The sequence below is a fragment of the Polypterus senegalus genome, chromosome 16 (genome assembly GCF_016835505.1).
Source record: "Polypterus senegalus isolate Bchr_013 chromosome 16, ASM1683550v1, whole genome shotgun sequence".
Classification (NCBI taxonomy): domain Eukaryota; kingdom Metazoa; phylum Chordata; class Cladistia; order Polypteriformes; family Polypteridae; genus Polypterus; species Polypterus senegalus.
This window is the reverse complement of record NC_053169.1, coordinates 66,692,469-66,715,298: the sequence shown is the minus strand read 5'-3', so window position 1 is coordinate 66,715,298 and position 22,830 is coordinate 66,692,469. Positions and strand designations below refer to the sequence as shown.

Genomic DNA, 22,830 nt, shown 5'->3' with positions numbered 1-22,830 from the left:
ATTAAGATGTCCAAACAATGTTGAATGGCACTGCTTCAAGTTGCCAACACTTGGCTCGTACTAGATATAACCCAGAAGAATGGCACATATGTGCAGTCAGTCATACCACAGCTGCTAAACAACAAAGCAATAGTCCTTGCATTGAATGTGTTCTCCAAATGTTTTCTTTCTCTGGATGTTCCTGGGTCCTTCCATAGTTTAAAGACATTCAATATAGGTGGATTTGTGATGTTAAATTTTCCCCCAGTGTGTGTGTGTGTGTTCGTGTGTGTTCACCCTTCAATGGGCTAGCACCCTATCCAGGACTTGTTACTGCTTTGTGGCCAGGGTTTGCTGGGATAGCTTTCAGCTTCCCCAGTACCAAGCCTTAGAAAAATGGGTTTAGAAAAAGAATGAACATAAAACAGGGAGCGATTCTATGTACATTTACGTTTACTTATGTACAATTCATATTAGATACTTTAAAACTTGTGCTTGTGGTTTGCTTATGGGCAAATTTTACTTTTACTTAAGTAACTTTCAAGAAAGTTATCTCTACTTTTACTTAAGTATGGCTGTTGAGTATTTCATACAACACTGGTGATTTCAAAGGCACCCAACTAGTGGTGGGTAAGGAAAAAGAAATGATTGGGGGATATGAAAAAAAAGAAAAGTAATTCTAATATTGTAATGGGCTGGGCCTCAATTTATGATGTATTGTTGTCTTAATAATGAAGCAATCCAAATGAAATAAAGATCACATTATTTCTGGATAAATGTACAAACCAGTGAGGTGTTGAGACACACAGTGAAACATTAAACAGGAAATTGCTTCCATCACCTCTATAATGCTGTTGATCAGTGTTTGCAAGGAGAAGGTGACCATTTCCAACACCGAATGTAATTGGATCATTTACACATCTATCAGTGTATGCAATGTGTTTATTTCGCTTCCATTGCTTCGTTATTACACATCATAACTTGGAGACCAGCCCATTAGATTCTCCCTGTATACTGTGGTATAATTATAATTTACTGTAAATTATCTATACTAATAAAAGGCAAAGCCCTTACTCACACACTCATCAGGCTCATTCCTTACAGCTTACTTACAAAAGTTAAGTAGGTTTCGTTTCGAAATTCTACGCATAACGGTCAACAACGTCCACCATTTTGAACTTTCTTATTTATGGCCCCATCTTCACGAAATTTGGTAGGCGGCTTCCCTGCACTAACCGAAACCGATGTACATACTTATTTCGGTGGTATCATGCCACTGTCGGACGCCATATTGAACTTTCCAACGTCACTAATTCTCCAGCTTCCTGAGTAGGTAGAAGGCTGAAATTTGGCAGGCTCATTCCTTACAGCTTACTTACAAAAGTTAAGCAGGTTTCATTTCGAAATTCTACACGTAACGGTCATAACAGTCGACAACGTCCGCCATGTACTTTCTTACTTATGGCCCCATCTTCACGAAATTTGGTAGGCGGCTTCCCTGCACTAACCGAAACCAATGTACGTACTTATTTCGGTGGTATGACGCCACTGTCGGCCGCCATATTGAACTTTCCAACGGTCTTTGTTACTTATGGGCACATCTTCAAGAAATTTGGTATGCAGGTTCCCAACGCTAACTGAATCCTACTTATGTACATATATACGTCCATAGCCTGCAGCTCATTCACTGTGTGAGGCGGCATTGGGTCCCCCATCCCAACACCTCCCATGTTGTTGGCTGCCTGCCTATATAGGGTCGTCCGTCGCTCAGGTCTCTACATTCCCTTCCTTGCTTCGCCACGAGATTCACGTCTCCCTGCTGATAACTACAGCCTTTTTATTTAATCCACGGCTTCTCCGCTGTTTTATTGTTCGTGTATTACGATTATAGTTATTGTGTAGGTATTTTAGGCTTACTTTACATTGTTCAGGTACCCATTTCCTTTATCGTTCCAACCATACCCCTATTAACATGTCTATTGAGGTGATCACCATCAATCAAAGAACTGTCACTTACCGAGTGGTTTCCATGCCCGGAGATGGCACCTACCTTTTCCATTCTTTTTGTTACATATTGCACGGCCATATCAGGCTCACTCTTGATATCCAGAGGAACATTGTGTCTTATGTATTGAGTAACTGGGACAGGTTCAAGGTGTGGACTGATGACGGTACAGGAGATAATTATACTACACAGGAGCACTAGAAGAGTGAAATGCTTAAGCCCTTCACCTATGGTTATGCATGTGAATTGTTGGTTGCCGCTGAATTGTTCGGTTGTCGCTTTCAAGTGTACCGAAATGGCCAAATATTTTACACCTTTGGACAACCGCCAATGCCTCTTAAACATCTTAGATTCACAGGTGAAGATTTCAGTAGTGGACACGTTGATGTTTATGAATGTTTAAACTCTCAAAAGCTGGATGTGAAGTTATCGATGAAACTGGTTGTATGCTTACAACGCTTGACAGATGCCGAATGTCACTTCAAGTCAAGTCCTGCAAATACAGTCGTAATTAAATCAAACCATGAAACTCAAACCGATTGTGACAGCAGCAATCCAAGCTGTGAGATTTGAAACAAGATTACTTTTCACATGGCCAACTGTACGTTGCATGCTCAAGAGTAAGCTCACCGCACAGCTTCGTCATATTACAACCGGAGGGCCGAAATGACAATGTGGTATACAAAGAGATCCTTAATAAATAATTATTGGTATATTTTCCCTCAGTTTATAAAGGTTTAATTTTCCTCTTAATAAAAATTTTAAGGCAGTACTTCGCCGTTGCGAAGCGTGGGTATTTTGCTAGTATATTATAATTTACTGTAATGTTCTGGTTTTTCAAAAATTCAATAAAGAGTTGATTAAAATACAATGGGCTGTGTGACACAGTACACAAGGATAAAATAAACTAAAGAAAATTAGTTTTAAGTACTTTTTAATTATTTATTTAGTTTAGTTTTAATACACATTATAGAAATTATACAAGGAAATAACATACCCCTGCATGTTGTAAGATCTCTGTTGAGTTCATACCCTTGGTCACACTGGCACATGAATGAACCGATGATGTTATAGCACTGGTGCTGGCAGGGATTATTAACTTCACATTCATTGACATCTGGAATGTAGAAATTGTATATGTAAATAAAAAAGAACCACAAAGTCCCAATTCAGATTAAATCTGCATTGTTCCAAAAATCATTTTAATTTGATAGTTGAAATGTGAAACATCTTGCAAAATACAATCTTCTGAGCACAAATAGCAGTTTTTCTTAAGCAGTTTCATTTTAAGATGCACTTCCTGGGAAAAGCACATTGTCTCGACTGATAAGAAAAAAGAGCTGTACTCATACATAATTTGCTTTGCTTTTTTTTTGGTTTGTTCTCTTTTCACTGTTCCTTAATTGTTCTCCTTTACCTTGTTTTCTTGATCAGTTTAGTCATGAAATATAGCTGTTTTATTCTGATGTTGTGACAATTAGGAACTCAGGGAAATATAAGAGCTTACTTTGTTTGTGTGACCCACCTTCCATCTATGAATTGGTCCCCTACTGCGATTCAAACGTATGCTCAGTAAAAGTTATAGTTTTGGTTTCTCCTTTTTTATGCTAAAAATTCATGATACTTGTTCAATTTTTCTTGTCTTCAGCCATTCTTCTTTTAAACTTGGACATCACAGTTTTACATACAATTAAATATTATTTTTAGATTTTTGCCATTGTTGTTTCTTAATAAGTAGGATTTTGTTCTAGATTGTTTAGTGATGACAATATAACTTGCATTCCTGCATTCTTCATTGCTAGTTTTTTCTAGTTTTATTCAGTGTCCTAGGTTTGAATTTCATGCTGAGACACTGCCTATTTGGAGTCTCCATATTCTCCTTATATCTGTTTGGGTTTTCCTGTTTGTTTGTCCACCCATATTTCCAAAGATACAGTATATAGGTTCAGTTAACTGATGACTCAAACTTGGCCACACTGTGAGTGAGGGGGTTCTGTGATTGACAGGTGCCCTGTATGAGGTTACAATATTTAGTACAGTACTTTCTGTCTAGTGTTACGGAGATTGGCTTCAGTTCCCGGTGACCTTGAATTGGATTAAAATGAGCTTGAAAATGTTAATTTGTATTATACTGTTTATGACAGAGAAATAACAGTAGAATTTTTGAGATATTTTTGTGAAATAAAAGAAAATATTTTATGGCTTCCTTTTTTATTTGAAGAACAAAAACTTCAATAACGTCCCTAGGAAAATAATGTCTGCTCCAATAGTTACTTTACAAGGCAGCATGGACCAGCAGCCATACCCAGCAATAATGACAAAGATGGGAACTAAACCTTGAAGGTATTTCAGTACTCAAACTTACTTTAGATTTATCAATTCATTTTACATGCTCATCTTTGAAATATTCAAAGAAACATGAATTCTCAGAAAAAAATACAGTACACAGAAATCAAGTGTCTGTAAATAAAAAACAGATCCGTGAAAATTTGTGATAGCTGTACTAATCTTCCCCAATAGTAAATATTCCAATTATACCTGTAGTGTATGTGAGTCCTGATTCATTACTGAAACTTAAAAATCTCACAAAGACTATGAAAATAAAATATGAACACTTCCAAAGGGGTAAATATTTTTTGTAGTCACTGTACAATATATATATGTATGTGTGTGTGTGTATATCTATGTTGTATTCAAAATATAATGAATTTTTGCCCTTTTACTGTTGTTGGTATTGTACTGCTGTTACTAACTTGTGGTAGACATGCATGTAATTTTATTGTACTATGACATGACAATAACCTTTCACCTTTAAAACTATCAGTAATCTAATTTAGATCTTAAATATTGTCACATACCAGCGATTAGGAAGCAGTCAACAAGTCCTCAGGTGAGCAAAATAACAAATGATAAGGGTTTGTTTAATGATACTAATGCCTCTCTCTCTGACCTTATGGAACTAAAGAAGACAATTGAACCTATTCACAATATAAACAATAAGTCAGAGAACGATCCTTCCATCACTTCCTCATTCACTTCACTTCCGGCTCCTGGAGATGACATCACTTCCGGTCCCTCGTCAATGACGCCATATCCGGCTCCTGCTGATGACATCACTTCTGGCTCCTGACGATGATGTCATTTCCGGTCCCTCAATGATGACATCACTTCTGATTCCCCTCTGATGACGTCACTTCCATTTTTATCATTTCCTGCAGCCATTTTGTCTTCCCTATAAAAGCCACCAGTTCACCTTCTGTGTTGTCTGATATTTGGAAATTTTTTTTCATTTAATTGGACCAACTTTTGCTGTTAAGCAATATATGGGGCAATTCCCCAACAATTTTTGAGTTGTTTTCTCGAATCATTTCTCACAATTGGCGTAGTCGGCAGGATTAATTTAATTGTCCAATGATGAGTGAGGGCAGGATCTGAATGCTGCATTAAACACTCTGGTTGCTGAACTCCAGCAAGTGAAAATCCAGCACGGAGACACCAGGACCCAACTCGCAGAATTGGAGGCATGTGCAGCAGCAGCAGTAAGGGCAGAAACATTGCGGTCAGTTCCTTCCCCATTAACCTACCTTTTAGCGGAAGATGACGTCGAAACGTACTTCCTGGTGTTTGAAAAGAACGCTAAGCGCAATGCCTGGCCACAATTGGAGTGGGCCTACATTCTGGCACCCTACTTGAAGGGAGAAGCACAGAGGGCCTATTATGATCTAAAGGAGGAGCAGGCTGCCAACTATGACACTCTTAAGAAAGAAATATTTAAACGCTACGGCGTATCCGCGGATCAGCAGGCGACCGAATGGAGGGAGTGGAAATTTGACCAAGCGCGACCCATCCGTACACAAGTGTACGAAGTCTGGGGCAAAGTAGAACACTGGCTAAGGCCAGACGTCAATAGTGCCCAACAGATGGCTGAGATAGTCACCGTCGAGACTTTTATCAACGGTCTCCCAGAAAAAGTCGCCCAGCAGGTCCACAAACAAAATAATGGAGTGTCACTGGGCAGTCTGCAAGACCGAAGAATCAGAACGGTACTCTCGCCCACCCCGACAGGTTCGTGTACCTTCTATTGAGCCTGCCTGATCGATTCCAGACACCTCTACCCGGAAGAAGGAAAAACCAGTCTATCCTCCGCGCTGTTTCAAGTGTGGGGGTAGGACACCTGTTTACTTGCCTGCCTGACTCTGCAGCTGATGGACTGTTCTCTGGGAAGAGTAGAGAGGTATTGTGCTGTGATCAATTCCTTGTCTTTACCGTATACAGGAGCAGTAATTTTGAATGGAGTGAATGTTACCGCTATGTATGATTCCGGGAGTAACATTTCTATTGTTGCTCGCCGTTTTGTCTTACCGCAACAATGGCTAATGCATAAAATTAGTCTTAGGTGTATACACGGTGACATTAAATATTATCAGGCTGCCTCTTTTGTCATCTCGGTGGATAATGTTATGCGCTCTATGATAGTAGCCGTAATGACAAATCCACCCTATGCAGTGATACTCAGGCGAGACTGGTCAGAAATGAAACGCGGTACAGACCGTACTCTCCCATTAATAAATTAGGGCATGGTAATGGAACATAAAGAAAATATTCCGACTGCTTCCACCCCGTGTATTAGCTCTCAGAATTCTAGTGTAAATAGTATTGATAACGGAGATGAAGGTACATCAGGCACTACGGGAGGCAACCCACCATCCGAAGGACCTGAGGTACCTGAAACTCCGCCCCTTAAGGTAACACAGGATCCCATAACTGAATTGGCCTCTCAGTTTAAAATTACCCCTTCTTCCTTTAAATGAGAGCAATGGAATGATGATTCCTTAAAATTTGCAAGAAATGTAGTTGTTTCAGTAAATGGGCAAATGTCTATTGATCCTATACCACCAATGCCTTACTTTGTAATAAAAAATTATTTATTATATCGTGTGGCTGAACATGAAGGTGAAATAAGAACCTTACTGTTAATACCACGCACTTATCGTCATCAAGTGTGTGAATTAGCACATTCTCATTTACTCGGAGCCCATTTAGGAACCAACAAAACATTAGAACGAATTAAGTTCAGATTTTATTGGCCAGGAGTAAACGCGGAGGTCCAACGTTTCTGTTCTTCTTGTCCGGAGTGCCAAATTCGTCATATTCCTAGAAGGGACCGTGCTCCTCTTATTCCTCTTCCCCTTATTGATATTCCCTTCGAAAGAGTTGGTATTGATCTCGTAGGACCCATTGAACCTTCACTAGGAGGTCATAAATATATTCTCGTTTTAGTAGATTATGCCACGCGATTTCCTGAAGCTGTCCCAATGTGTACAGCTACTTCTAAAAATATCGCACGGGAACTAGTAGGGATATTCGCATGTGTGGGGATTCCCAAAGAGGTTTTAACCGACCAAGGAACTCCCTTCACTTCGGAGACGTTCAGGGAGGTTGCGAAGTTACTGAATGTTAAACATCTGAAAACATCAGTTTATCATCCCCAAACTGATGGTCTGGTTGAACGTTTTAATCAGACCCTTAAGCAGATGTTACGAAAAGTAGTTAACACGGATGGGAGAAACTGGGATCAGTTGCTTCCACTCGTGCTCTTTGCTTATCGGGAAGTTCCCCAATCCTCCGCTGGCTTTTCTCATTTTGAACTCCTTTATGGAAGACAACCACGCAGGTTATTGGATATGCTAAAAGAAGGCTGGGAGGAGGAAGTTCTCCCATCCTCTAATATATTAGAATATATCATGCAATTACGCGATCATTTAAACAGAATCAGGCCTATTTTAAAAGAACATATGGAAAAGGCTCGAGCAGCGCAGTCGCAATATTATAATTGTAACACCACCATCCGGGAATTTTTCCAGGGTGATCGTGTAATGGTGCTCATTCCGACTTCTCATTCTAAATTATTAGCACATTGGCAAGGACCTTACGAGATAATTAAGCGAAAAGGGCTCGTTGACTATTTGGTTAGACAACCGAATCGTCGACCGAGCGAGCATGTTTATGACATACATTTGCTGAAACCGTTGAAGGAAAGGGGTGAGGAACCTAACTCCGGCCGGCCACGCTCTCTTTTCGCTGCTTATCAACCACTTAATTTTGGGTCTAATTTGTCTTGGAAACAACGACAGGAATTGGAGGATGTTATCCTGTCCATTCCTGAAGTCGTAAGTGAGCAACCTGGTCGCACTACGCTGATTGAACACAACATAGTTACAGACCTGGGTGTTATTGTCTGAGAAAGGCCATACAGACTTCCCGAGGCAAAGAAAACTGAAATAGGGCTGGAAATTAGGCGAATGCTGGACATGGATATTATTGAAGAGAGCTATAGTCCTTGGTCCAGTCCAATCATTTTGGTTCCTAAACCTGATGGATCATGGAGATTTTGTAATGATTTCCGACGACTCAATCAGGTCTCTAAATTTGACGCTTACCCTATGCCTAGAGTTGATGATCTCATCGAGCGTTTGGGTAATGCACAGTTTTTAACTACTTTAGATATGACAAAAGGGTACTGGTGTGGCTGAGTTAGTTTGTTTTATTGTGAACATTCTCAAAACCTTTTTTTTATATACTGAAATTCTTCTGTTTTATATATATTGTAAATTTTGTTTAATATGAACGTAATCATTGTATCTGTTGTATATAGTTCCTATTTGTCTGTTTGTAGCGGGGGGGGGGCTTTATTAATGTAACACCCACGGGACGCATATGTGACGTACAGCAGACTCCTGGCAAAAGCTGCAGGTCTCTTGTATAAGTTGACAAGTTTTAAATAAGTGTTTTCTGTATGAAACTGAATGGAAACATCACGCCATGTGGTTGTCGATGTGCTTTAAGGTTCTGCTGTCACTTTTGGCCGGCAGAAATGGGTTTTAAAAGTGTTTGGTTTAGCGGAGATTCAACCTCATTGGTATATTGTTTGGCTTGCTACAGGAGACAGAGAGCGCCTGACGTTACATGTGCTGACTGTGCCCTTTACTGCTTGTCTTGTAGGTATGTTGCAACATTAATTATTGTCCTTCATTATTGTTGTTTATATTCAATTGTTAAATTTGTATTTATTGTATTTGTGTATACATGTTTAATTAAAAAAAAAAAAAAAGCTGGATGACACTTTTGTAGAATAAACGGCAGAATTTGGGTATTGCTGTGTCTGTCTTCTTCCAAATCACCAGCAGCCATTCTAAAGCCGCTACACTGGAAAATTCCTTTAACGGCCTCCGCTAAGGAAAAAAATGCTTTTAGTACTCCTACTGGACACTGGCAGTATAAAGTCCTTCCATTTGGGTTACACAGGGCTCCGGCGACTTTTCAGCGTCTGGTGGATACACTGCTAAGACTCCATAATTCATATAGTGCTGCCTATTTGGATGACGTGGTCATCTATTCCAGCACATGGAATGAACATATACAGCATGTGTTGGCTGTCCTCTCTACACTAGCACAAGCAGGCTTACGGATTAACCCAAAGAAATGTTTCTTTGGCTTAAACGAGGCTAAATATTTAGGCTACCTAGTGGGTGGGGGGACGGTTCAACCACAGTGTTCTAAGATTGATGCCATTGTCAAATGGCCCCATCCGATAACAAAGAGGCAAGTACAAGCTTTATTAGGATTAGCGAGTTACTATCGTTGTTTTGTTCCTCAATTTTCTGAGAGAGCTACGCCTCTTACTAATCTTACAAAGAAAAGTGCTCCTTTAAAAGTGGTATGGGGTGACAATACTGAAGCCGCATTTTGTGACTTAAAATTGGCCCTTACATCTGCACCTGTGTTAAAATCTCCTAACTTCTCTTATATTTATTCTCCAGACCGATGCATCGGACACAGGATTGGGTGCCGTGTTGAGCCAATGCATCGATGGTGCTGAACACCCTGTCTTATTCCTGAGCCGGAAACTGTTGGACAGGGAGACCAGATATGCAGCGGTGGAACGGGAAGCTTTGGCGATTAAGTGGGCTGTAATTCAACTTTGTTATTATCTGATGGGACGGGAATTTATCCTCGTGATGGACCATGCCACTTTACAGTGGATGGCTCTGAATCGGGAGTCTAATCCTCGTGTCACCAGATGGTTTCTTGAATTACAACCTTTCAGATTTCAGGTCACTTATCGTCAAGGTGCTCTTCAGGCCAACGCTGATGCTCTCTCCCGAACCTTTGACCTCTCGGTACAGGCCGCCCGACCCGATGGGTCTGTGCTGGGGGGGGGTGGCTCATGTCACACGCGCGCGATTAGGAAGCAGTCAACAAGTCCTCAGGTGAGTGAGTGAAATAACAAATAAGGGTTTGTTTCATGATACTAATGCCTCTCTCTCTGACCTTATAGAACTAAAGAAGACAATTGAACCTATTCACAATATAAACAATAAGTCAGAGAACGATCCTTCCATCACTTCCTCATTCACTTCACTTCCGGCTCCTGGAGATGACACCACTTCCGGCTCCTGGTGATGACGTCACTTCCGGTTCCCCTCTGATGACGTCACTTCCGTTTTCATCATTTCCTGCAGCCATTTTGTCTTCCCTATAAAAGCCACCAGTTCACCTTCTGTGTTGTCTGATATTTAGAGATTTTTTTCATTTAATTGGACCAACTTTTGCTATTAAGCAATATACGAGGCAATTCCCCAACACTTTTTAAATTGTTTTCTCGAATCATTTATCACAATATATATTATGAATAGCACTGAACTGATTAAATTAAACTTTAGGTTAACTAATTAAAAAGATACATACAATGAAGAATGAAACTGTTTATTGGTTAAATAATTTCAAATGTGGAATTATTTTTGGAATGTTGCCCAATTTGAATTTAATCCATAACTAAATTCCTATTAAATGTGCATAACAATACTTGTAATATTTTTAGATTCTACAAAATAAGCCAGTAATACACCCTGGTATAAACAGTCAAATAGGCTAAAGCAATCCTGTATGTAATACCCTGCTTAGAGAATAGGTCAGGGACGGAGTAATTAGAAAGTCCATGGCAGTAAAACTTTAGCTTCCTGTGCTCTAAATATATCATTATATCATCACAATTTTTCACTACAGACCATCTGCTACCAATCATGTAAACATGAAAAACAATCGGGATTTGTAATGCATAAATATTTTGGTTTATTTTTGCTTTAGTGAACATATGGTTTCTAGACTACTTCACTTAAAGTCCAGTATAACTGAAAACAAGTCCATACCCTTTATTTGCTTATCAGGTTTACAGTTTTGCATTGGAGAGACTTATTAAAATATATTAAAGAAAGGCATTTACAACATAATGATAGCTACCCCTAAGCACACGATTTAATGTTTGACCATCAAATATGGATATTATGAGGAACTCATGTTATAGGCTATCAAGAGTTTTCTTTTACTTCGTTTAAGGCTAAAATCCAAAACAATAAGAATTCTGTTTTTCTAATGAAATTAGTGTTTCAGATTATACCGATGTCACTATGTTCAAGTGTAACAACACAAAACAGTGGTAACAGACTATATTCTTGTTCTGCCCCAAAATGGTAGGAGAATGTCATAGTGTAATATCGCAGATTATGATGGATACAATGATCCAAGAAGTACAACTTGGACAGCTTCTCACTGTTGTTCAAAAGTAGGTCCGTTCCAAGCTTACACACCTAATCAAAGTCTGTTTTCCAGTGGTCTGATATTACCATATTTCATCAGGTGTTGATTTTTAAATAAAGTGATTTTGATTTCATCAATCATTTGTTTCATTATATTAGACAGAGGTGCAATTTATTCTTTTATATTTCAAAAGTGAAATAGGCATGTCTTTGTTATAGGATAATATTTTTGGGATTTTCATGGGAAGGAAAGGTTTAATAGTCCAATGTGAGCACATCTAAAGATTACTTAATTACTCCTACTTTAAAAATAATATTTTGCTTGAAATAAATTCCTGTCATTACTGGTGCAAATATATGCATGAATGTACATTCCTTTTACAGATTTTTCTTCTAGTTCATTTTTAAGAAAGACTATAAACTATACTGCTTAAATACAGAATGTTTCCCTATAATAAGAAAAAAATAAATAAGCATGACATGTTGGCAAAATAGTTAGTGCTGCTCTATCACAAATCCAGAGTATTGGATTGGAATTGTGCACCAGGCCTGTATCAGTTTGGGGTCGGCATACTCTCCCTGTATTTATGTTTTGTTTTTTTTAGTCCAGTTCATGGCAAATACAAAAATGTCTTTTATACACTTTCACTCCAGCTCAGGTTGAAACCACAGGCATTCAGTTTCACTAGAACTGATTTATTACATTCATATATCATTAAATAGAGGCTTCACAGAAGGCCACATGACTAGTATTTATTAAATCAAAAGAAACTGTAAAAATAATGTATTTTGTCCCACCAACTACGTATGTGCTGCCAGGTTGCTCTCTCTATTGAAATTGACCCAGTGCTGGAACTGCCTTCCTGGATTTTTACTTCTGTTTCATTTTTGACATTCTTTAAGAAGTTGGCAAGCTGGCATGTTTAGCTGAAAAATATCAATTTCAATTCTTTATTGTCATGTGCACTAGTACAAGTACCACGTACAATGAAATGCTTGCTTGCATGTGCCCCTGCAGACATTTAACATAGACCAAAAAAAAAAAAAACCCACACACAATAAATAAATGAATATAATAAGTAGATAAATAAAACCTGAATCCTAGGAATACATAGATACAGTGGCAGCTGCATATGTGCAGGTAGCAGTGGAGCTGACACAAGGTTACTGATTGTTCATGAGTCTGATTGCAGTTGGGTAGAAACTGTTCCTGAACCTGGAGGTGCTCGTCTGAATGGACTTTAGTCACTTCCCAGATGGGTGGACGGTGAAAAGTGACAGTGTAGGGTGGCTGGGGTCCCGCCTGATACGGTTCACTTTCCTGAGACAGCGTGTAGTGTGGATATCATGGATTGCAAGGAGCTGTGTGCCCATGATCTGCTGTACTGTGTTCACCACACGCTACAGAGCTTTACTCGAGGAAGTAGAGGCATTGTTGGGCTTTCTTGACTCCTGCTGCAGTGTGACTTGACTATTTAAGGTCATCAGTGAGGGTGACTCCGAGGAACCTAAAGCTGCTGACCTGCTCCACAGCCTCACCTCCGATGTAGATGGGGCTGTGCTCTGTTGCCTGTTTGCGGAAATCCACAGTCATCTCCTTAGTTTTGCTAACGTTGAGGATGAGGTTGTTGTCCTGACACCATTCTGACAGGAGTCTGACCTCCTCCCTGTAGGCTGTCTCATCGTCCTCGCTGATCAGACCTATTACAGTGGTATTGTCAGCAAACTTGAGGATAGTGTAAGAGCTGTATTTAGCTACGCAGTCATTAGTGTAGAGAGAGTAAAGCAGGGGGCTCAGCACATTGCCCTGCGGTTTTGCCAGTGTTGATGGTGATGATGGAAGAAGTTTTTTTTTATCAAGCACGAGTGTGAATTCATTAGGCCTGAGTACTGAAAATCTGATTATGATGCTGATGTAGATCTGTTACAGGACTTTTTTCTGAGCTGTACACATTTGTCTGGTGGTGATAGAAAAGTATTTCACAAAATATAGGTCGATTCTTTCACAAATATTCATGGTAGACAGGCCTACATTGGCCATAGAACCATTTCCAAATAAAACCAAATAAAAGTTCAGAATTTGTAACAAAAAAGGTAAACACTGAAAGCCTCTGTATAATAAATTCAGAACCATGCAGGAAAGAGTAGCTCAACTTTGTTTAATTTTTTTTTTCAAGATTGACCTTTATGTCTGCTCTGAAACTACCATATGCTGCAATTGTATAATAGGGAAATTTTACATTTGACTTTTTCTAGTACCAGTGTCAATGCAACTCACCATTTTGCGCCTTAGGCACAAACATAACTTTAAGGTGCACTTCAAACTTGGTGATCTTATATTAATTATTGCAAGAATTTATTAGTGACTCTGTTACAGTTGATAGTTTTTTATTTTTATCAATTAATTAGCAAACTTGCTTAAATCTTTTATGGTCATCGGGCTGGAGCCCACCCCTAGAGTATCAGGTACATGTCAGAAACCAGTCCTGTAAGAGTTGGCAGTCCACTGCACACACACATCCACACTCACTCATATGGAAGCCATCAAGTAACATAAACTGTGCTCTTTTGAGCTAAGACAGGAAACCTGGAATAGCCTAAGAAAAAAAATGCAGACACAGTGGGAATATGATCATATTTTTGTTCACATTTGTATTTACCTCTTAATTGTGTATTTTGGTCATTTTGAATATATCATTGTCTTTCGACTTTTCTATATTAAATACTCACACATCTCCTTTTGACTGTATGCTGTATTATTTATATTTATATATGGTATACTTTTGTTTACTATATTTATGACTGTTCATTTGTTGCTTTTTGTTTTGGTGTTCATTTCATGTCATTGTCCTTGCTTTTGAACTGAATACTCTCAGTTTTAACATGTACTGTATTTATGTACACTATTCTTCAGTTTATTTATTATTTATTCATTTGCTATTATTTTTGATGTTTATTTCATGTTCTTGCCCTTGCTTTATAACTGAAAACTCTCACTTGTAACCCAAACAATGAGCATCCTGCTATATATTAATATCTACTTAAACTGTATATTTGATAATTATGCTGTATAATACCTTCTATATAACTTGGAGAACACAAATAAGCTGTAGCAGAAATATCTTTTGTGTCGTTGAACTTGTTCCCCCTGAAAGGAAGAAATATGGTAAAAGATAAGGCCATGCTTAACATGTCCATGAACCTAGTGTGGCCAAGGTGCCACTAAAAGAAAGAATCCAAAATACTAAAGAAAATTAAAAGGGAATAACAAGTGAAGGAGATTTATTTTCACGTGTTTATAGACTTAAAGGAAGATGAGAAATGTAAACTATGGTAAATATAATATTGCAGATAAGAGAAATATAGGCCACTTTGCAAAAAAAAAAAAAAAAATTGGGAAACAACTATGGTCTAATTTATATGTAAAATACATTCTGATTATGAATTGAACCTGCAGAGAAGAGCAAGAAAAACAACTTTCAATAACAGGTTAGGTGTTCATTTACAATAAATGAGTCACAAATGACAGAATACTATAATTTTTAATTGAGGATAGATCTACCTGTTGCTGTACTGATGTACATAATCAGTATAATAATAATTATTGTAATTATTTCAATTTCCAACACACTTAATGTTTTTTTTCTTTTGCCAACTTAATTTTCCTAAATGGCTTGATTTTTGATTTGTGCCAGTGTGGAGAGGTTTTAAACATTCAGCAATCCATGCACCACTTTTCTAAGCCCAAGTCAAGGATCAAAGGAGCAAGACCTACCTTAACAGCACTGGGAAAAAAATGTTATGAATCCACTCTTGGCAAAGTGGATTATAAAACATAAAATATGAAAACCTACAACAAAAAAGACTAACATTTTCTCTGTATTGAAGGCTTTGTTCCAGATAAGAAATCAACTCACTTACCTATGCAAGTGTGATTGTTACTTGCCAACTGAAAGCCTGTGTTGCACTGACAGTAATAAGAACCAGGTGTATTCACACATCGATGAAGGCAATAAGGGGGCTGGCTGCATTCATCTTTGTCTGTGTGGTAATGTAAACAAAAACAGATTATATAGCTCTTACTACTAAGCCCTTAAAAATACATATGCAGTGCTGCTGAAAACTGCAGTCCCAACACAGTAATCCAATTAACTTGAAAAATAATGAAGTATAAGGTGGTCCAGATCTAATTATGCAATTTTCATTACGCTATAACTTAAGTTTATTGCATAGAAAATCACTCGAAAAATCCTGGACCATCGAGAAGTGTGTGAACTGACGACATGAAGAATCGTCTTTGTGCCGAACTAGAATCGTCCCCGCATAAATCAAAGTCATGCAGACGATCTGGATCTGCATAATTAGATCTGGACCACTCCGTATTTAGTCAAAATAATGCTCTATTATATAGTTAGGTCAATACGTGACACAATTTTCATAATTTTGGCTCCGTACACCACCACAATGTGAAACATTATTGACATCTTCAACTTCTCCTTGAGCACTGCCATCGTCCCAACCTGCTTCAAAATCACCATCTTAGTTCCCGTGCCATAAAAGTCACAAGTGTCCAACCTCAATGACTATCATCCCGTTGCACTCACACCCATCATTATGAAGTGCTTTGAGAATCTTGTCATGAGGCACCTCACTGGATCCCCTGCAGTTTGCTTACCGCCGGAACCGTTCAACAGATGATGCAATAGCTACCACTCTCCATCTGGCTCTCGCTCATCCAAACAATAAAGACACATATGTTCAAATGCTGTTTATCGACATTAGCTCAGAATTCAATACGATCATTCATCATCAGCTCACGGAAAAGCTGAGCCTGCTGGGATTGAACACCTCCCTCTGTAACTGGATTCTGGACTTCCTGACTGAGTGACCTCAGTCAGTCAGGATTGGAAACATCTCCAGAACCACCACACTGAGCATTGGAGCCCCTCAAGGCCGTGTGCTCAGCCCATTACTGTTCACACTGCTGACTCATGACTGTGCAGCAGTGCACAGCTCTAATTACATCATAAAATTCGCAGATGACACGACTGTGGTGGGTCTCATCAGCAACAACGAGTCAGCATACAGAGAGGAGGTGCAGCGGTTAACGGACTGGTGTAGAGCCAATAAGTTGTCTCTGAATGTAGAGAAAACAAAGGAGATGATTGTTGACTTTAGGAAGACTAAGAGTGACCATCTGCCACTGAACATTGATGGCTCAACTGTGGAAGCTGTCAGTAGCACCAAATTTCTGGGTGTCAACTTGGCAGAGAACCTCACCTGGTCCCACAACACCAGCTCTTTAGCCAAGAAAGCCCAGCAGCGGCTCTACTTCTTGTGTAGGCTGAGGAAAGCCCATCTTCCACCAGCGATTCTAACAGCATTCTACAAAGGAACCATAGAGAGCATCCTGAGAAACTGCATCACTGTCTGGTTTGAAAATTGCACGGTCAGGGATCGCAAAGCCCTACAACAGATAGTGAAAACAGCTGAGAAGATCATCAGTGTCTCTCTTCCCTCCATCATGGACATTTACACCACATGCTGCATCCACAAAGCCACCAGCATTGTGAATGATCCAACACACCCTTCACGTTCACTGTTTAAAGTCCTGCCATTGAGAAAAATGTACCGAAGCAATCGGGCCCTCACCACCAGAATGTGTAACAGTTTCTTATCCCAAAGAGTCAGACTCCTGAACACTCATGGACCGGACTGATATCTGATACATGTGTTCTGTTCTGCAGTGTTGCACATGTTTGCACATTTGACTCACATGCACCTTGTTATATATTATGTGTCTTTGTGTTATGTGTCATGGATTCTTTGTTGTCCTGTGTTTTATGTATCGCCATGGTCCTGGAGGAACGTTGTTTCGTTTCACTGTATGCTGTACTACTGTATATGGATGAAATGACAATAAATACTCTTGAATCTTGAATCAAAGCAATCAAGATTAGATTAAGGTACAGTCTTTCAGTTTTAAAGGGTTTAACAAAAATATTATACAGTATGAACTGATTAGAAAAGGAATACATTTTTATACATGGTCTCCCTATTTTCAGAGGCTCAAAAGTATTTGGACAAACTAACATAACCATAAATACAATGATCATTTTCAATTTTTGGTTGAAAATCCTTTTCAGTCAATGAATGCCTGGAGTTTGGAACCCATGACCATCTTCAAGTGCTGGGTTTCCACTCTAGTTTTGCTTTTCCAGTCCTTTACTGAAGCTGTCTTTCGTTCCTGCTTGTTTGTTGGACTTTCTGCCATCAGTTTTGTCTTCAACCAGTGAAATGCATGTTTAGCTGTGTTTAAGTCAGCTGATTGACTTGGCTTTTGAAGAATATTCCAAATCTTTGCCATGAATAGCACTAGGTTTGCTATCGCAGTATGTTTTGGCTCATTGTCAATCTGTACTATGATGCGTCATCCTATCAGTTTTGGAGCAGTTGGCTAAATCTGAGCAAACTAAATCTGTACACTTCAGAATTCATCCTGCTACTTTTGTGAGCAGTCATATCATCAATAAACACTAGTGACTGACGTCCATTCACAGACATGCATGATCATGTTATAAAACTGCCTCCACCATGTTTCACAGATGATGTTGTATTCATTTGATCATAAGCTATTACTTCTCTTCTCCACACTCTTCTCTTTCCAATATTGTGGTATATATTGATCTTAGTTTCCTTTGTCCAAAGAAAAGCATTCCAAAACTGGACATGCTTTTAATTTTTTTTTTTCTGGCAAAGTCTAATCTGTCCTTCCTGTGCTTGAGGTTTACCAGTGATTTGCGCTTTGTGGCAAACCCTCTGTTCTTTACTTTAATGACGTCTTCTCTTGATTGATGACCTTGGCACTGATAGGCATACCTCCTTTTTTTGGATTGTTTAAATGTAAGATACCTTTATTGTCACAGTACAATACATTGAAACATTGTTTGGAGCAAGCCTTAGATAAAGGTACAGTATATAAGAGTAGACACTAAACTACAAGAAACACAAATTTAAAAGTAACCATTAAACTATGAGAAGCACAGTTACTTTTAGCAGTTTCAAATATATCCAGAGTTAACGTAAAATTAAATATGCAAGCATAAATAGATAAACAATAAAGGAAGTCACAGTGAGAATTACAGTCAAACAGTTCCACAAGGGTCACGCATACTTGTGTAACTATGTGTGGGTGATGCAGAAGTTTAGTTCAATAATTGTGTGGTTTCTGTTATAAGAAGGAGCAGTGATCACTGTGCATTTAATAGGCTGATTGGTTTGGGATAAAAGCACTTCTTCAGCATGGTTAGTGTGGGAATGCAGGGCCCTGAAATGCCAGCCAGAAGGCAGAGTGGTGAAAATGTTTTTGCCAGGGTGGGTTGGATCTCAACAAATGTTCTTTGCTTTTCTGGTAGTGAAGATATCCTCCAGTGATGGTAGCTGAGCACCAATAATTCTCTGAGCTGTTTTGATGATACGCTAGAGTGTCATCTTAGTCTCAAAGGTGTAGTCAGAGTAAAAGCTGTAATGCAGTACGTGATGACCTCACTGCTCCTGTATAAGTTAACCAGCAGCTGTTGTGTGAGTTGTGCTTTCTTCAGGCTCCTCTGAATGTGAAGCCCCTGAATACCTTTCTTGGCCATTGCTGTTGTGTTTGATGTCCATGACATGTCCTGGATGATGTGAACTCCCAAGACTCTGAGATTCTGGACTATCTCCACCCTCTTGCCATTAATGCAGATAGGGTGGTGACTCCTGAAGTTCAGAATCAGTTCTTGGAACTGAGTGCAAGGTTGTTGTACTGACTGCAACTTTCCAGATTCTTGTCCTCTTCTCTATAGGCTGCTTTGTCAGGACTGGAGATTAGCCCTCTGGTGGAGTTTTTCTTCACCAAGGACAGAATTCTGCAGTCATACAGGATAGTTGTTTTCTGTGGTTTTCCAGACGTTCTGGTGTTACTGAGTTCACCAGTGTGTTCCTTCTTTATAAGAATGTACTAAATTGTTGATTTGACCACTTCATCTGTTTCTGCTATCTCTCTAAAGGGTTTGTTTTGTTTTCTCAGCCTAATGATGGACTGTTTTTACTTGCTTGGACAGCTCTTTGGACCTCGTATTGCAAATTCCAGACTTGGAATCAATTTCAGACCTTCTACCAGCTTAATCTCTACATATGTAAAAGCCAATGTATGTCTGTCTGTATGTCTGTCCTCTTTTCACGAGAGTTCTACTTAACGGATTTAGATGAGTTTTTTTCTATAATATGCTTGAACATTCTGGTTGATTTTGTGACTTCTCTCATTGCGCTAACTTTCATAGTTCACTTGCAAAAGAGATTTATTTGTAGTAATCCGAGACAGAGGCTGTGGGCCAAGGGGAGAGGGGAGCATGATGTCAGGAGTGGAGAGCTGGGTGGGGCCATCCTCTCTCACACACCAGCCTCTGTTTGAGTCGGTGTACCTCTCACCACGGTTTGGAATGTACCTTGCTCCGCTTAGATAACGATACCTGTTTGTTTATTGATTTTTAAAGTGTGTCCTGTTTCACTACTACGTGGGTGGAGCCGCGGAAGACAACTAGTAGTTAATGAAATAATGAGGAAACTGCTCTCACCTGGCTATGGAACAGCTTGTCGGACAATTATACTTTTGAGCCCCTGGGAATGGTGAGGCTATGCAGAAAAATGTCTGTCATTTCTAAACAGCTCATACAATATTTTTGACAAACTCCTTAAATTAAAGCTGAAAGTCTACACTTCAATCATACAATGATTGCTTTATTTCAAATCCATTGTGGTAGCACAAAGAGCCAAAATTATGAAAATTATGTCATTGTCCAAATACTTATGGACCTGAATCTATTTCACTGGGTTCTTTTTTAATAATGCAAAAACATATGACTGAACAATTCAAGTGTGGTACAATAAATGTTGTTATAGATAGCATACACAAAGCAGTATTCGTTGAAGCAACAAACATCAAGCGATCAACTACGAGGATAAATCAAAAAGTAAAGGCATTTTGAAAATTAACCAATTAACGCAAAATTAGCACAATGCAAAACAGTCACAATGGTTAGTTTGAACACACATAGCGCAGCACACTGCCTTTAGTCTAGTTGAAGTCAAAGTAAAATGAACATGGACACTCCACTGCCGGATTATACATTGTTGAACAACACGCCATAGTGAGATTTCTTTGGGCAGAGGGTGTGAAGCCTGCTGAAATTTACCAATGGATGTTGGCGTGTGCAGATCAGTAAGCTGTTTGGGTACGTATCTTGCACAAACTTTACGATACCCCAAGTCATCATACACTATGGCATGCAGAGGTCCGGAGTTGAAATCCAAATGTGGAAAAACAGTGGACAATGTAATCCACCGATCTTCTCTGATGAAGGCATTCACCATTTCAATGTGAGCTTGTGTATTCAAAGTTGAAGGCTGACCAGATTGAGCTTTGTTGGTTACATTTATTCTTGCTGTTTTCAATTCTGTGCTAATCCAACATTCTTCAGTGAATTTCAGCAGATTTCACTCCCTCTGCCCAAAGAAATGTGACTATGGTGCATTGTCCAAAAATGTTGCAACCCTGCAAGAAGGTGTACATGTTCATTTTACCTTAGCTTCAGCTAGACAAACAGCAGAGTGCTGTGTGTGTTCAAACCACCCATAAGCCATTGGAAACATATTGCACTGCGTCAGATCCTATCAGTTGCAATTACAGCATAATTTCCAAATTGCATTTACTTTTTGATTTACCCTTGTAAATCACTAAAGTCCAACAAATTCACACACAGTATGCTGGATCTGGCAGCACTGACTCACAATGTCACTATGATGGTAACTAGCAAAAGGCTTCTGTAAATACAATAAACTTCTCCTTATATTTTTGTTTGTAAGAAACGTCCCAGTTTAAGAGATAAACACTAATTTCCAGTATATATTTCTAGGCTAGCTGAGGGAAAATCCCTCTAGCTTCTCATGGGTTCTCCATCAGCAGGGGTTCCTAAAGTGTCCCCCTTACTAGAGCCTTTATCTCCTAATATGCATCCTTTCATTCTGAAAGAGCAGTAGTTTTACTGTGAGGACTCTTATAACTGTGAGATGCTTACCAGTTAATGGGAGTAGGCTTATTAATACCTGAAAAGCCTGTTTCACATCTATTACCTATGATCTTATCTTATCACTAACTAATCTTGGTTTAGAAAGTGGATAATAAAAGCATTGGTGAAGTGTCACAGGTTTGAATCAGCAAGACAGATGAGGAATGTATGTTGTGGCAAGTACACTTGAAGATATCATTTACTTTACATTTACTTATATGGTTGACACCTTTATCTAAGGTGACTTACAAAAAGTATGATACAATTAGTGACATTTCTTTTGATTTTGCAATTGGAGGACAGGCAGGTCAAGTGACTTGCTCATGATCACACAGTGCCAGTAGCAGTATTTGAACCCACAACCTCAGAGTTTGAAGTCTAAAGCCTTAACCACTATACCACACATAATGGACTTTAACATGGTATTAGTGTATTCTCTGGCACATTCATATGTGGTATAGTGGGTCTGCGGCTCAGAAAAAGGTGGTTGTTTTAATAAATAATTAATTGGCGAACTCACTCTCTGTGGTTGTGCGTGCTGATGCACCTGTGAGGGGTTTGTAGAGTAGCTGGGGTGAGACACCTGCACGTGAGGGTGTGGTCTGTCTCAATTACTTCATCAGCTTCCTGCGGTGTACAATTGAGATGCTATACCCATGGAGGCATATAAGAAAGAGCTGGCGTGAGAAAAAAGGAGGAGAAACAGAAAGGAGAAAAAAGAAAGATCGATCGGGAGAAAAAAGCTTAAAAATTTGGAGAATCAAAAAACAATAGAGACGATCATAAAAAAGGAGGTTAAAAGATGGAGAGAGAAGATAAGAGCGAGAGAGCTGGTTGAAGTGAATGAGAGAGAGAGAAGGCAGACGGCCAAAAGGAAGTCCCTTGAGGGAGCATGTGGCTGATGCTCAGGGGTTGAATTAGGCCACTCCAGCTGAGCGATTAGGGAGCTGGAGTACCTCAGGTGCTACTTTGTTGGAATGACTCTGTGTAAGGCTAGGAGAAAGGCAGCGCGGCTGCAGGGGAATCAGAAGGCTCAGTGAGGCATCCTACGAGGGAACCATGGACCGCAAGCCTGGCAGTGGGAGTTTAGAGGCTTGGGGATGGAGTCCTGCTGGGAGCCAGAGACGGCTACAGGGGCACATGTTTT

The 22,830-nt window shown here is 39.3% G+C and overlaps 1 protein-coding gene across 4 annotated transcripts in view; it reads right to left on the bottom strand.

Moving 5' to 3' along the window:
* Nucleotides 1-22,830, bottom strand: part of efemp1 (EGF containing fibulin extracellular matrix protein 1) — a 251,772-nt gene that overhangs the window by 60,851 nt on the left and 168,091 nt on the right. For 3 of the 4 annotated variants that reach the window (XM_039737936.1, XM_039737935.1, XM_039737934.1), the window contains exons 6-7: nt 15,502-15,621; nt 2,982-3,101 (exon numbers count right to left, since the gene is read on the bottom strand). In XM_039737936.1, the coding sequence (XP_039593870.1) occupies nt 2,982-3,101; nt 15,502-15,621 (240 nt within the window). The remainder of the gene's footprint in view (nt 1-2,981; nt 3,102-15,501; nt 15,622-22,830) is intronic. The other variant, XM_039737937.1, reaches the window with a different exon arrangement.